The sequence below is a fragment of the Alexandromys fortis genome, unplaced genomic scaffold (genome assembly GCF_014885135.2).
Source record: "Alexandromys fortis isolate MF-2015 unplaced genomic scaffold, M_Fortis_MF-2015_v1.1 scaffold_16, whole genome shotgun sequence".
In the NCBI taxonomy this organism is placed as follows: domain Eukaryota; kingdom Metazoa; phylum Chordata; class Mammalia; order Rodentia; family Cricetidae; genus Alexandromys; species Alexandromys fortis.
The window spans coordinates 5,457,050-5,473,729 of record NW_026067893.1 but is presented as its reverse complement, the minus strand read 5'-3'; the positions used below and the strand labels follow the sequence as shown (position 1 = coordinate 5,473,729).

The 16,680-nt window shown below is 41.1% G+C and overlaps 1 protein-coding gene across 5 annotated transcripts in view; it reads left to right on the top strand.

The window, feature by feature from the left end:
• Positions 1 to 16,680, top strand: part of Vti1a (vesicle transport through interaction with t-SNAREs 1A) — a 313,675-nt gene that overhangs the window by 61,445 nt on the left and 235,550 nt on the right. For all 5 annotated transcript variants that reach the window (XM_050147777.1, XM_050147793.1, XM_050147759.1 and 2 more), the window contains exons 4-5: positions 4,467 to 4,544; positions 15,165 to 15,249. In XM_050147777.1, coding sequence (XP_050003734.1) covers positions 4,467 to 4,544; positions 15,165 to 15,249 — 163 coding nt within the window. The remainder of the gene's footprint in view (positions 1 to 4,466; positions 4,545 to 15,164; positions 15,250 to 16,680) is intronic.

Here is a 16,680-nt window from a genome sequence, read left to right as displayed (position 1 = left end):
GATGTTAGAAATAGATTGTCTTGAACAGCTCATTCAGTATAGTGACATTGTACATATCCATGGTGTTATTTTGCTTCCCATGTAAGATTCAAGTCAAATGCCTTGGAGATGGTTTCCTCTTCTATGCCTTGTGATATAGCTGTATGACTATTAATTTAGTGAAATATCCTGTTTGCCAGGTGTGGGAACTAGCTGATTTTATTGTAATACCAGATCATTACTTAATTCATATGCAACCAAGCACAGCACATGGAAAGCATTATAAATCTACTTACAATGTGGCTGGTCTGATGATAACATTGCATTAAATTCCCAGGTGAGGCAATTTAAGCAATTGCTTTGCCATGTGCACGACATGGAAATTAAATTCTCATATACGCTTTAGTAATAAACCAACCTCATTGTTATGTTTTTGCTTGTGGTAGGCCGTAGAACCTCATTCTGCTTGCAGATACAGTGTGTCCCGTATAGAGTCATATAGCAGGTAGTACCAGAGATGACAAGTTTTAATTAATTTAAACTAAGTTAACTCATGTTGTTCCCAGTTTTGCAATGTGTGCCCACAGACACAGTGAGCTCAATTGGGAAATGTCAAAGAGCAGGTCAAGTAGCTAGATTATTTCAGACCAAATTTCTAGACCAAACTGAAAAAGTGTCTCTGTTTGAATTTGGCTTTAAGAAAACCAGGCAATCAGTACACAAGCATCCTGTTCCTATCAACCAGAATCTCTTTACATGTGAAATTTTTATTTTTATAACTACTTTTGTCGTCATTTTAGAGTAGTCAGATAAACCTGGTCCCTCTAACTGCACAGGGGACGCAATGTATTGTTAATCTGTCACAGTTCTCTCGTGTCTGTTCTGTAGAGTTTTCCAACACTATCTAGTTTGTTTGAAGTATGAAGTATAAATCATAGAAAGTAAGTTTTACACAACTAAAGTGAGGCCTGCTCTTAAACAAGTGTGTGTGCACACATGTGTGTGTGTTTGATATATTGCAATGTGAAGCTTTTCCACCTTTATGGTATAGGCCAGGCATTACAGTAGATTACAGACTGAGCAGACTGTGGCCTTCTCCTGCAGCCACACATAGGGACCAGCAGACAGGGGACGTCTCCTGCAGCCACACATAGGAACCAGCAGACAGGGGACATCTCCTGCAGCCACACATAAAGACCAGCAGACAGGGGACTTCTGCTGCAGCCACACATAAGGACCAGCAGACAGGGGACTTCTGAAGTCACACATGAAGACCAGCAGACAGTGGACTTCTCCTGCAGCCACATATAAAACACCAGCAGACAGTGGTAACTGACAACCAGGACTAAAAATGTTGACAATTTCTTGATTTGCCTGGTTAGCTTATGTATAGAAGTCATTAACTATTTATAAAATGCATTATGAATTGGGTTCCTTCAAGCTGTAGCTGAATGTGTGACATTTCCAGCTCAAATTCTCATGCTTGCATTTGGCTAAAGTACAGATTTTATAGTCTTAATAATAAGGTAAAAACGTTTTAGCTTTATCAGGATACAGTAAAGGTTTCAATTCGTTAATTTAGAATCTTCTAAAGTATCATGTAGGTAATTAGTAATCCAGCATGAGTTTTTAAAATTTCACAAAAGATAACATGATTTATTGATTTTCCTTAAAACAAGCCATTTGTCATTGGAAAGAATTTCATCTTCGTTGTTGCTGTTGTTTTCAAGCAGCACAGCGATGATTGCAAAGAGTGAGTTGTGGTTATGACATACAGTCAGCTTACTTAAAAATTCAAATGCTGAGAAATTAGGAGAAAATGTTGGTCTTCCAAATATAATTCTTAAATAAAGAACAGCCTGAATTTGTTTTATTTTTGGAAAATGAAACTCTAGTGCAGACTAGAATGGCATTGTACCGTTCTCATGGGGAGTTATTCCTATTTGCAATGGGCCTGCCAGGAAACACTTTGCTACGCTCAGCATATCATTTGCTTAATTACAGCCAGAAACGTCCTCCATGACCTACCTCTTGTCCCAGTGGTGAGGCGTGCCTTTCACAGAGACCACCTACAACTATGGGTGCATCCTCCTCTATGGGAGCACCATTCTCTTCATTGCTGCTGTCGAAGCAGCGCCTCCTGACCAGAGCAAGATTAGATAACCAGGGCTCTACATTTGTAATGTCGTCTTTGTTTGAAGTATGATAAATCTAAATAAGAATATAATGGAATTGCACAACCTATGCCAATTTATTGGTATTTTGGTAGAAAGGGGGAAACAGAAAACAATCTCCATATGATATTTTTGCATCCTGTGGAATGTTTTAGTCCCCCATCGTGATGAAATGAATAATGCAAAAGGCAGCTCTGATACATCAGCCTGTCTTAAAGGTTTTCATTTCCTTTAATGCTGTAAAATACTTTTGCCTAGCTGGTTTGAGACTGTGATGGTGGGGTCTTCAAGTGGGCAGAGAGGTTTGGCATGATCTAAGTGGGCCGACCTTGTACTTAGCATTTAAAAATGTTCTGTATGAAGTCAGTAGAAATGGGCAATCCACAGTAGCTTCCACAGGAGAACCAGGTTAAGCATGTGCGCTCTGTGGTGAGAAAATATCTGGTGAGTTCACAGACAAATTGGTTGGGCCACGCCTGAACTTTGAAGAGCTTGCATATTGATGTCCTTACTGACCACACACCAAGGCCTTATGTCTCTGACCTGCTCTTTTCCCTGCAGCGCAGCTATGGTCTTATTTATCTCCTCACAGAGATATTGCAGCTGCTAAATTTTAAGACAGATGTATGTGTCAGGAAAGCCCTGTTGAAGAGGGAGACTCTGGGCAGGCAGGGGTGGACACATCTGTCTCTTTTATCACTAAGTGTTCTATAGCTCTGTGTTGTTTCTCTGAGTCTCTCCAGAGCTGGTTTATAAGGTAGAAGAAACTCAGCTGAGCATCATGATCCTGAGGTTCTAGGCACAGTGGAAGGAGAGTTCCCTTTAGAATTACACGATACTCCACTGTTTTCCTCAAACAAATATCTGGGTGGTGTGTGTTTATTTATATTCCAGAAAGCCTTTTAAAACTGAGTTCTGCTAGATCCAGCATATCATTTGCTTAATTACATCCAGAAGAGCAATAAGCTGAATTATATGCAATAAACCAAATTCTCTGTTATGTGCCACACTTGGGAGAATTGAAAAAATAGTAAAGAAAGAATATTTTCTGTGTTTTGTGCTTCAGGTAAGGCACCCACTTGAGAAAGACAAGCCTTTTAAATTATCTGTACTCAGTGGTTGTTCTTGTCTGAGGTTCCTTTAAATAATATGATTTTAAGATCTAGTGAGCCGATTGCTACCGAGCAGTGTTACTCATTGACTACTAGAAAAATAGAATCGTAATCTTCCAGTTGCCTTTTGCTTATGGATTACAGGTAGTTCTTTGAAACTCTAGAGCTTTCTTCCAGACCATAGATGAACAAATAAGAACTTTAAGTCCTAGATCGTTGGAGTCCAGGAAAGACATGACAGCTTCCCACCCTCCATTTTCTAATTGACCGTTTTACTTAATTAGTTGAGAAGCAGAGTCAGCAGCAAATGACTTTTGACCCTGACAAGGTGCAGATGAAGTAGGGACTGACAACCAGACTCCAGTCTCACAACTGTTTTTGTGCATTTAGACAAGGCGTGAATGGCTTGGAGCCATGTCCCTCTGACTGCAGTGTACACAGTGTACCGTGCAGGTGAGGGGATGGATGCTCCAAAGCACGATTCACTGAAGACAGTGACTCATAGCCTTTAGTTACAGGAACTGGGGAATTTCTTTGCGTTACCAGTGTCTGTCTGTCTGCTCACCCCCCCACTTTCTCTCCCTTCCTTCACCAGCATTGCTCTTCCTTAGGCTATTACTTAGAGATGAGTTGGGGACATTTGAATACCGCTAGCTAGGGAATGGCTTACAGTCCCTTCTCTTCCTGGAGAGTAGCATCCCAGTGATGAAATATACATGTGCTTGTCCAGACAGCCAGTGCACAGTTGGTGACAGCAATATTATCCTAGAAGTGGAGACCTTCAGAGGTTGTTCTAGATTGCACACGGTGCAATTCCTCCGGAGACTCCCATACACTCCTGCTTTAATTACAATCTGAGTTTTCAAACTAACCAGCTATATAACTTTGTTTCTTCCAGTTTAGTGGTTTTATTCAAACAACATGCAGAAGAATAAATTAATTTTAATCTACTTATGAAAAATAATAGAACATTAACACAAAGCAGAAATTTCTTTCATTATTGGTATTTCTTTTTAAAACAAATTTGTAATTTCCATTAAGCTGTGTTGGGGAACTTTGAGTTAGCTGCACAGCTTTACCGGTAGGCTTCCATTAGGGGGCTCCCCAGGGTCTGAGATGGTCGCCTTGATACCAGGAATGCTTGGCCGTGTTTACTTTCTAAGGCTCACCTCGCTTTTTCCCTTTTTGTTTTGTTTTACAGAAAAGGTCACGGATTGCCTACAGTGACGAAGTACGGAATGAGCTCCTAGGGGATGATGGGAATTCCTCTGAGAACCAGGTAGAATGCTAATGAGGAAGGCCCGGTGGGTGGCTGGAGGGTGAAGGAGGTCACAGGCACACTGGGCTCTCAAGCTGCTCCCTGACAGTGTTAGCAGCAACTCATGTGGAAGCGATACTGTTTAATGCAAAGCTGGAGTCTTAATCAACTTCAAAATGTTTCTCGGAGATCTTACATTTAACCCTTTACCTCGTGATCACTGTCTGCCATCTTTTAAAAAACTCTTTTCTTCTCTTTTCTTTATTATTTAGTACTTAAGGAATAACTTGAAACACGCTGTTTGCAGACAAAGCCAAGGTCTTCACCTCAAACACATGTAAGAGGAATAAAAAAGTACATAATGCAGCTTTGATAGGAATGCAGCACAATTAAGTCAACACTCGCAGCAAACAAATGAAAGTAAGCTTTCGAAATCCAGCCTCACGGCCCCGGCTCCCATTGTGTGTGTGGCTTCTTAAAAATACATTCACCAGATGCAAATGCCCAGCGCCAGTGTGGGACTGTGTGCATGCCCAGGCAGAGGCCTGCCCTGCTTCTGTGGTGACAGTAGTGACAATGGCAATAGGATAAGCCCTGCGTGCACCTCAGGATCTGCATACAGAAAACACATTCCCGATACAGTTTCTTCCTAAAAGCTTCTTACAGCTCGCCCGCCATTCCTCATTGGACGGCCGCACAGTCGTGTCATGAGTCTAATTAGCACCCTGCTACTTTCTTTGAATTAATGCTGCAGACACCGTAAGTTCACATGGTATAGTATGTGCAACTCTTTAAAAGCGCGTCTCAAGATGCTTGCTGTAGAGCCGACTTTGTCTCTCACAGCCCTGGGGACTGCTGGGTAGCAGGGAGCGCTGTAGGTAAGACCTTCTTCCAAGGGTTGCTTCTCTGCCCCCAGAATGAAGCACTCCCTGGCTAAGACACAGCTGTGACTGGAGGAAGGTGCAGCCCATCCATCCAGCAGAGTTTGCAGCGCGCACCTCCCACTTCAGGGTTTATATTTACTGGCACTCAGTTATGCAGCACAGAATGTGAGCACTGTAACCTGGGCGGAGGCTGGTGTGACAAAGGCACCCGTCCACCCACCCGAAAAGTGGGAGAAGAATCACTGAGCAGGCCATTTGTTTGGGTTGCCTCTTCCTCTATGTGGATGGTATCAGCCTGAGTTCAGACATCACTCAGCTTTGACTTGCAGTGTCAACTTCCCTGACTGAAATGTGAGGACAGCTAACGGGGGTGGTGCAGAACAGAAGTGAACGGTAATATTGGGAGGGGGTTTACTCAGAAGAGGTTAAAAAATGGGAGAATGAGAGGAAAATATTTCTGCCTTTTTATAGTGAGGTTTGGATTATGCATGACTCTTGGAATGAATCACAATTTTCTTCTCTAACTACTGTAAAAAAGAAAAAGCATTATCTTCTTTGCAAAAGAAAACAAACAACAAACAAAAGAGTGTACGTGCAGCTTCCCTGTCAGTTCCTTTGGAAGCTGTAGACTTTCCCAGTCTGAGCAGCTGCTGGAGAATGGACAGAAGGGAGGGGCTCCTCCTGCCTAACCCAGGCTGCGTGTTCTGATGATGCTGTAGTTCTCTGACAGGATCCTTTTTACACCTTGTTCGCTTCTCTTAAGGGACATTTAATGCACCTAAAATATTAGCCTTACATACATATAAGTAAATGCCTAAAGAAAAATATTCCACAAAAATAGATTTGAGCTCATAATTTTTGAATTTTTCAAGTTATATCCTGTCACTTTAAAGTGATTATGCAAAGATTTCCCCTAGACTTATCTGAATGAAACTCACAAGTTCTGAAAGTGCTGGCCCTGAAACTGGTAAGGAGCTGCCAGTCCAGTAAATACGGCACAGCGGATTGCTGTTGTGAGGGTGTGGAGATGGTCGGCTACAGCTCCGTGGACTTTCCAGCCTCACATTTGAATGAGCTGTGAACATTCACAGAGATCATGCTAAGCTTTTTGGATAATTTGTTACCTTGCAGAGCAGAATCTCCGTGACACGATGAAGTCATTAAGTCCTGTGTTGACGGTCTTTGTCGTAATATAGGAATTTAAATGAGCACGCCCTTAACCACTGGCTTCAGACGTCACTTGAAAATAACTTTTATTCTCTATCAGTGTTGCCCTGACTCAGCAGTCAAAGCAGAGTGTCTCTACAGAAAAGGTTTTAATGGGCTCTTCCATATACATTTGTACAGAGCAGAAGCTAAGGTGGGTGTTGTGGGTGGAAGGACTACCCACGATCTATATAAGAAGCTCTCTTCTGCCCAGAGAGAAGTTTATGTTCATGCTGACTGTTGAAGCACTGGCTTTGAGGCCTTTTTGTTGTATATGAAACACTTTTAATATACACATAAAACTTGGGTATAAACAAAATTAGTCATAGTCACTTAAATTAGCATATATCTGTCAACTAAAAATCAAGAGTGATTGAAAGGAGAAAAACAAAATAACAGCCAGTAACTGTGACTGCAAGCATATAAAGTGCTGACTTCATTCCTAGTGCCTTGTGCACAGCTCCAGACAGTGGCTCCTTGTGACGCTCTGGACAGGCACGAACACAGTAGCAATCAGCTCCATCTCTGTGGCGTTTGTGGCCAGTCCTGTTAGACATCTACAGCCGACTGTTGATGCGCGTAGCTGCAATCTTCTAGCTGACTATCAGTAACAATAATTTACTTTGGGGGTGTATTTATACATCTACCATGATTGGGAATGCCACTGTTTGTTCAATTAAGGATTTTTCAAGAGTATCTTTAATGTCCTCAGTACAATATACATTTAATTGCATTCCAGATCAACTCCTGCACAATTTCTGACTCATATCTGTTTCATTTGATTAAATATACCTCATCCTGGATTTACCAAGGGTGGGGTGTGTGTGTCAAAATCTGCTCTGCACCTGGAAGTGCTGCGGATCTGGTCCCTTCCCAAGAGTGTGCCCCACACCTTCGTGTCTTCTCCAGTGTGCAGTGTCATTTCTTCAAGAGCTGAGCTACTGGGTGCAGTGCCGCAGCATTTACCCGGAGTGGAGCGCTTAACAGTTTTTTAACTTGATTTCCTTTCATGACAGCCATTCTCAAACAAAAAACAGATTATAGAATAAAGCCGTAGACTTTCAGAGTAAGGTGTGGCAATGGCGAGAACAAGATGCTCAGAGATCTTGTTTGGACATTAATAGACTCTCTGTTGCCATATGCAAAATTATATTGATCCAATGCCTGAGAAAATCCTACAAAGAAGTTTTTTTTTTTTTAACTGTATAAAGGGTGGAATAGTTCCCACTCTATGAAGTTTTTGTGGTAAAGCAATATTTAACAGATAATGATTGCTTAATTTTTTAATATAAGATTCTCTTAAGTTCCGATTTGGGCTTGCTGTGCGTAAAGTGTGTCAAACTTCAGCTACAGACCAGGGGGTGAAGTCGGTCAATTTAATTCCGCAAGATCTGAAGAAGGTCGGTATCATTTCATATAGCCCCGGCGGAGCAGATCATTACCAGGCACAAATCTGCTCCTTCGTGCTGGGGGTTTCTAGCAAAATAAATAGACTGTCATCATAAGTTCAGAAAATTGTGTGTTCGACCCACGATAATGTGTAAAGGGCGTTTAATAGAGTTCAGCATTTATTCGTTATCTGTATGCGGACAGAGACGGCAGTGGCGTTATCAGCTTTAAAAAAAAAATTCGGGAGTTCTGGGAGTCACGTGGTGCGCCTCACACATGCACAGAAGTGCACGCATGCGCACCCACCCACCCTTGCATGCTCCACAGTGCAGTTTTGATTTTAGTCACAGCAGAAGGCTTAACCACAAGAGATTCCACTGGTTCAAACCAGCGTAAACCAGATTTTTTTTTTCAGCCCACAAAGGAACAGATTACCTCTTGTATCCAATTCTGCATTCCGGGTGGGGTTGTGGGGAGAAATCTTTGTTTCAAAAAAAGAGATGTGGATTACCATAAGCCAGCATGATGGTTTTGCACACTTTCATGGCGTCTATGATAAAGCCAGTAACCCGAAAAGTGTCCAAATCACTACCTCTAGTGGAGTCTAAGCATTGTTAATTTGCAAAAAGCGACCATCTTTGTTTATTTCTATGCATAACTCTCAGCCTAACCAAAAAAAAAAAAAAAAAAAAAGGAAAGGGGAGAAAGATAAAGATTAGTAACGTCCCTTTCCTTAGCTTAGCTACAAATCCGGTGTGGAGTTTGAATGCAGCCATGCAGCACAAACAAGATAGAACATTTTTTTTGTTTTGTTTTGTTTTGTTCGAAACCCATTGAAAAGGCAAATGGACAGCATTTTTAAACACCCTTGCTTATGGCAGGGTGGCATTGCCCCAATGGACTCCATTGCTGGAGAGGGAGACGGGTTTTAAACTTTGGCCCTTTAAGGATCATAGTCAACTGGAGAATAGTGCCCCAGAAGGAAAGAGCTGTGCGGTCAATTCCCACATTGCCTGTCTCTGAGATTTAGTGTCTGCGGGTTTTCTGCTGTGATGTTCAAATGGCAAAGAGAAAAGACCCCGATGTGTGATAGGCCAGGTATTCTAGTTTAGGTTTTAACTTCATCTGGAGAACAGATTTGTTGCTTTTCCACATGGAAAGATGAGACTCTACCCTGGATGGCTGTGGGGAAAGGAATGAGTATTTAAAAACAATAACTTTTGTCTGGTGTGAACCAGGACTTCTAAAGTTTGACATTTAAAATTTTGCTAAGTGCAGATTGAGATGCCATACAATTAATTCTAAACCCTTTCTATAAAGGGTTTATGACTATTTGAATCTCCTCCTTGTAGATTTTAAGTACTGTCCAGGAAAACAATGAAATAACAGAATGAGCTGAAATGCATCCCTGTCCGCCTTGAATTGACACCAAATCAGCATTAGGTGTTGAGAACTCAGGGCCGTGGTGAACTAAGCATCACACTTTTAGAATTACACTGAACCATTCGTAGCATATTGGCCCGCATGTGTTAAGTGTGGTAACCGATGTTACAGGCACTTGGATGTTTAAGGAATGATCAGTTATCGTCCTGAATGGCTGCGGATGCAAGGCTCAGACCTAGAATGTGACTCGGTCTGTTGTGGCCCGGGCTCCTATTCCGTTCATAGTAGAAACCGTGGTAGTATTACCAGGGCAGTGATGTTTGTGTTTTAGAATGATGTCAAACATACCGAGAATGGGCCAGGTGTATGGTTTCATAGATTCTTGGTTTGTAGGGGCTTTCCACATCTGTTACTGTCAGGAAAATGAGGAAAAGTAGGGGATTAAAATGCCACAGTGGGAGAATTGACTAACAAATAAAAGAGTGGCTTTTGATTTGACTTGAGTGAAAACGAACCACAGTACAAACACAGGAAAAGGGTGTCTTGTTTTGATATGTCCCAGTTTGGAAGATTAAGATTACTAGAAAATAAAGAAACAAAAAGTCAAATAAAAACACACCCCGTAAGTGCTGTACTATTTAAGAAAAAGCACAAGTCTTGACATTAACTCCTCTGATAGCTACTTTATACATGCTTTTGTTGATTCTCAGCTGAAATAGTGTTAACCCAATGCAGCCTGTCATTACAATGGGTGCAAGTATGGCATTGACCCAGAAAATAATAGTAGGTTATCTTTGTTGTTATTTTAAATACTTAACGGAGCCAAAGCACGAACTACTGGTCATTTTCATTTGTTGGTAAAATCTGAAGTCAGTTGTCAAGTCTCCAAATAGAGCAACATCCTGAAATCGTGTATATACACAGCCTCTCTAATGGTGCATTCTTAGAAGAGAGACGTGGTAAACTTGTTTTCTTTTTTATAATATAGACTTCTATGAAGTCGCTCCCCTTTATTTCATGATGGTTCTTAGATGTACTTTAAAAGAAAAATTCACACTAGTCTCTTTGTTTAATGTGACAGTGTGAGAAAGTGATCTTTATTTGTTCAAACCCTCTGCATGTAGTCTGTGCTTAGGCTCCTTTAATGTGTTTGTCTGTGATTTCTAAATGCTAAACATGTAAACAGATGAATTGTCAATGTTAATTCTGTATCCTGTCACACAGCTGATCCTTCTTTCTGCCGTGTCTTCCCTTTTTATCTTTTTTTTTTGGTGCATTCATGTTGCAGTTGATAAAATTACGTGAAGAGGTAAGTATTTTCCAGTTCCTTTTTTTTCTCCTTAGTTCTGCTTTTTCTTATAAAATTTATTTTTTAAATCCGAAGTGGATCTTGGATTCATTTTTCCAGGGAAGTGTTCCCTTGACAAAACTATTGACCTGACGACTTGAGAAATCTGCTCTGAGCATCTCCTCAGAGCAACTGTGCTTCGTGCCTTGTTGCAAGGCCCTCACTCATCTTTGCTGACATTAAGAGAAAATTAATATTTTAAAGCCAAAAAAAAAACAACAACAAAAAAGAGGGACAATAGAGGCATATCTTAAAACTATGCAGAATGTCATTGTTTGTGGGTGTTTCAGATTTGTTTATTTGTGTTCGTTTCTCAATGAAGTTACTATGACTTTATTTTCTTTTCTGATCCTGGTTTACTTTACTGAGACACCACCCACCCCTGGACTCCAGGGTCCCACATAAGGTACCACAGGGAACTTGTGCACTGTAAATACCCTTGCCCTTGTCCAGGACACCTGAGAGCAGCAATCTTGTTCCACTGTTAAGCACTTTCCTCTCTGTAGGAAACAGCCCCCAAAGGAGTTCTCCTTTTTCTGCCTGCTGCTCCAGGCTCTTCAGGGGCCTCATAAGTCCCTGCAGCAGTGCCTGTCACTGTGGCCAAATGATTCAGGGTAGTGCTGTTGTCTTCCACCAAGGCCAAACCCACCAAGGCTTCGATTCAACTTTTTGGAGACAATCACTTTTTATTTAGTAACGCTGAGTTCTGTTTTCCCACAAGGTCATAGAATAGTCCTCTTGCTCCCAGCAGTCACAGTCGTTTGGTTGAACGCACTGAGTGCAGCTTTTCCTGGGTGGTTCCGATGGTGAGCTGCTGTTCTGTGGGTGTCGGAGATGTTTCCTAAGCTTGTGAGCAGTGGTTGATTGAAATGCGGGAGTGAGCTCCTAGCTTAGCCAAAGTGACAGTGCCAGGGGAGGCGGAGGGAGAAGGTCTACCAATAGCCTCTTTACTTTGGGTTTGCCTTTTCCTTTCCAACATGGAAGTATGTGTATGTACGTATATACTAAATCAGTATAATTAGTTACACTGTTGATTACTCTCTGAATGAGTGATGACATAAACATGGTTTCCCTGGGAGGTGGACTGTTTTGTGTATTTAGAGATCCTTATCCTTTGCTGAGGAATCTGAATGTTCAAAGGTTGATGAAGTGAACAATGATTTGAATGCACGTACACCCCCCCACACACACACACCAACCACATGCCAAGAAACTCCACAAAGCTCTTGTCCCTGAATCGGCAGTGATCTGATGGCTAAAATTCCTGTGCTTTACAAAAACAAGTATAATTTTGGCCAGATTTTTGTTACGTTGTAGTGCAGGATCAGAGGAATTCTTAATTTTGAAAGCTGAAAATTATGTCCCCATCTCTTTTGTAATTTATTATTCTTGATAATTTCTCTTGTTTTTCTCTGTCAACAGTGTGTGTGTTAGTAGCATGGGTGATGTTTCTGAAGCTGTTCCGTGATGGAATTATTGTCAGTAGAATGAGATCGTCCGGGTGATGGAACGACAATCTGAGGAATAGTGTGGACTGTGTCTTTGATTTGGGTGCAGCACAAATACTTATGGATTAGGTGATGCTGAGCTTAAATGGAGATTGCTCAGAGGGGCTCTTCTCCCAGTCAGGAGTTGCTTGTGCTTATGCAGTGAATGTTACCCCAATTTTCACTTGCATCTCTTCTAAGAAGACAAGCACCTATCTGTTCCAAAACACTGTGTTTTGTTGTGTTTGGGAGCACAGAGTGCCCGTCCTTCTTCGTGATGCTCTTATCAGGGTATGCTGGGAGGCAGGGTCTTAGCGGAGAGGGAGCTGATCTGGCGTTGGCTGTGTACACCAAGCGGTTGGAATCCTGCGTCCCCAGTATTTCCCCTTTCACAGCGCCTCACACAAACTGAGCTCCTTCTGAAGGCTCCTGCACAGCTTCCCTCACCTGCTCTGCAAAGGTCCAAGAAGAGGATGAGAGCCTGAGTCTGGGACGGAGTGTGGGGCACATGACAGCCTCTGTGCCGCTGTACTGTGTCTCCTTTCATTTACACGACTGGGGCAGTGCACAGCTGAGGGGGTGATGTAAATGGTGCAGCTGTTAAAAGAATTTGACTTTAGTTTGACTTCAGTGAAGAAGTTTCAAAAAATGAAGGGAAACCCTGCTGGGAAGCTGCCCATAAACTGATCATCCTCTTGGGTGGAGATTTTCTGGTGGCATGGGGAGAAACTCTCCAAAAGAAGCCATCACTTCCATTACTTCCGCCTGTGCAGTGTTTAATGTTCATTTGGACGTTCTGCTTCCCATGTAGCTCTGGAGCCTCCCCAATTGTCCCACGCTTAAACACTTTATTCCACACGTGTTTAGCTTTTGTTCATCCATCATATATAAGCATTGAGGAAGAGCCAACTCCAGTATAGTCTGTGATTTCTTTATCTCTATTAAGCTAAATGTCTTCTTTGAATTTAGGATTTTATACAATATGAAAATAAGCCCCAAATTGTCTTCCTCTGGACTAAAATTCAAAGTTACTCTTGCTTCTCAGATCAGATTGATATTTCTTTAGAGGATCACCAGTTTGAAGTCCTTTGTTTGGGTAGAAAACAGTATGCAGAGGAGGGAAAAGCAGTTTTTACTGCCAGAATCTGTATATGAGGGGAATCAGAATTAGAGACACATTTCTGGCACGCTTTAGTAATAGGAAGTTTTATTTAGAAATAGCTGTGCCAGACACAGAGGACACCTGTGCTCTTCCTTGTCTCAGCTGCAGCCTTCAACAGTTTTGCTTTTCGTGAAATAAGAAGCTCTTTTCTCCCTTCCTCCATTTTATTTATTTCGTTTATTTTTTCCAAAAGGAGGGGCAGCATTTCTCTTAATTTCTGCACTGTGCATCAGACAACTCTATTAATTATTATAGACTGCTCTTGCCGCCTCCTGACCTTCACATCAGGTCCTGTCTGTCTGTTCTAAAAGCATTGTTTTAATGATTCTTCCCCCCAACCCTTCCCCCAAAAAATTTTTCAAGGAAAGCTTTGATGTGGCTTTAGCTGCCTCTAACGTCTGGCCGCATCTCAGATGTGTCACCTATGCCGGGAGGGAATAAGGAAATCACGTTTTGAATGGTAATGATAACATACTAATCACTTCCTTTCTTTGAAGATGGAAGCGAGCTATTCTGTCAGCATCCCTGGCTGCTAGAGCTTGCAGGCACTGGTCTAGGTGTATTAGCTTAAGTGTGCATGTCAATACAGCTTGCATCTCCAAGATCCATGGGGGCTCATTAGAGCAAGGTAGATCATTTCACTCGACAGCCACTCAGATAATGCATGTGGCACCTCCTTTTTTATTATTATCAGAAAGCATTGCTTCAATTTTAAGTGACATCTGTCAACAACACAAAGTTATATAGTTATGGTTGCATGTTTTTCTTTTTCTTTGACCAGACACCAAAATTGACTATAGGGCAAGAGAAACTAATGTATACAAATATATATATACATATATATATACACATAGATGTGTATATGTGTGTGTGTGTATAAACGCTGCCCACAACCAAATATGCAGGCACACATAATCATACATTTCTAGGTATCTAAACATATGTACATATATACCACATGCATATACCAATTCATTCATAGACATGTCTAGCCTGTGAATCTATTTTGGTAACATGAACATACCTGCCATGGGATCAAAAACGTAAGGTCTCAATGTAGAAAGGAAAGTTTAAAATATTGGAGTTCTCTAATTTGCTCATAAGATGTAATATGAAAAAGTTGTATATAATTTTATTCCATAGAGTAGATTGTGGTTTTAGTGCACAGTTCAAAGCACTGTGTGTTAGCAGTCGACTTTAACTTAGTGTCATATGTTTGGGGATAATGCACAGATCCTGTGTGCCTCCTGGTTTTTGGTGTTGTCGTGTGTTCCCCTTGAGCTGGAAGTGCTGGTTAGCATTCTGTCCCAGTAGCATCCTTGTTCTGTGTGCCAGCGTCTCCATTTCCAAACTAAGAAACATTCTCTTAAAAATAAAAAAGTTCTTGTTTAAAAAAATTATGATTTGCAGAAATCAAAGGACCAGTGAGCGCTGGAAATGATTGTGTTTTATAAAACTAAACAGAAATAGGAATCACAGTGTCTCATCTGTGTTAAAACAGGAAAGATCCAGTTGGCCCTGCTCTTCATGCGCTTCTCAGTGGTGTGGAGGAAGATTTGCTGTGACCACTCACAACAAGGGGCTCCTTTAAAAACAAAAACAAATAAGTGGATGGTCTATCCATTGTTGTCTGTCCTCTGAACTGTCTGCTAAAATTTAACTATAATGGATTGTGGATACCAGCCCCCGCAACACCCCATGTTAGGACATACAAAGGCATTATTTTTTAAAAAGGCAAAAAAGAACCTTGTAGCCATCCGTCTGACTCCCCCTTCCTTTCAGAGGGCACATCTGCTGGATAACACGGAGAGGCTGGAAAGGTCATCGCGGAGACTAGAGGCTGGATACCAGATAGCAGTGGAGACCGGTAAGAATTCTGAAAGTGAGCAAATTGTCTTGCTTATGCACAGCGGTCTTCACAACACATGACATTTCAGCGAGACTTCAAAGGAGCAGCAGAGACAGCAGCCCGAGATGTGGTTTACATATTGGGGAGACAATTGGGAGCTTATTTGCGCTTATCTTTTTTCAAGTTAAAAGGCATGACATCTACCGAAAACCTTCCTGAGGTTTGAAAGTCTACATCTGAAAGCAGACGGGATACTTTGTCTAAATTCTACATTTGTCTTAATGTGCAGTTACACGTTGTCAGTTTACCCACCCGCAACGATGGCGAGTACACTGCGAAGCCTTGCTTGTTTGCGACGTGGGTTTTAGTCACACATGTAAAAATTAACATTTTAATCAGTCTAAATGATAGGAACTAGGAACAAAGACTAATGATACCTGCTTGCTTGTTGTACTCTGTGTGGGAAGTGGCTTTCTTCAGTGACTCTGTTTTATAAAAGCCACAAACAGACCCTCTAACAAGGTGTGAAAAATATCTAAAGAACAACAAAGCTAATATTCACGATGATCTTATTACCATTGATTTATACTGTTCAAATTTTGGTTTGAATTGACAGTAGTCATATTTCAAAGAAAACCGTCCTAATTTTTCTAAGGCTAGTCTGTTCAAAATAGAAGGTCTTTTTTGTGTGAATAGTGAGTGTTTTTTAAACAGCAAGCATTATTAATACCTTGGTATTTACTAGTTTCTTATTATTTTAGCCACACTTTTTGTTTTCTAATCTATAAATTATAAATAATGTATTTTGTATAGTTTGAATTGTTCTTACACACCCTATAACAACAAAAATATGTGATTAACAAAATTTTCCTGAAAAAATTAATTTAGCGTTACCAAAATACCAATTTTTTTGAAGAGTCCATATAAAGAAAATGTTCTAAGTATCTCTTTTATGAATGGCCAGTGTGCTTGCCCTGGCTTTGTGGCTGTCCTCGATTGGTTTATGTGCTGCATTCTAAAGAACCAAATAAGGAGATTGTACGTTTATTAATGATGAGGAAGCAGAAGAAAACCATCCACTTCCCAACTTTTAACAGTGTGGGCTACTGCTTCCCTCGGGTTACTGTCAGCTGACTCTCTGCCCTGATGGCTCCCTTGGTTTGAGGCTCACCCTCAGAGCAGACTCTTGGGGGGAATATGAAGAGTGGAAGGAGCCACGTTCCAATTTTTACTTCTGTTTTTATGACTCTGAATGAATTATCTCATTTCCCCAAACCTGTTCATTCTCCAATAAAATAGAAGTAAATTGCACATCTGAAAATTCTTCACTTAGTAACATGCATTACTTTAGAGTATTTGATGTGCTATAAAATATATATATATACATATATATGTGCATAGATTATTGTGAGGTCGTTTGGTGATACAGAATTATGGAAAACATTTTTG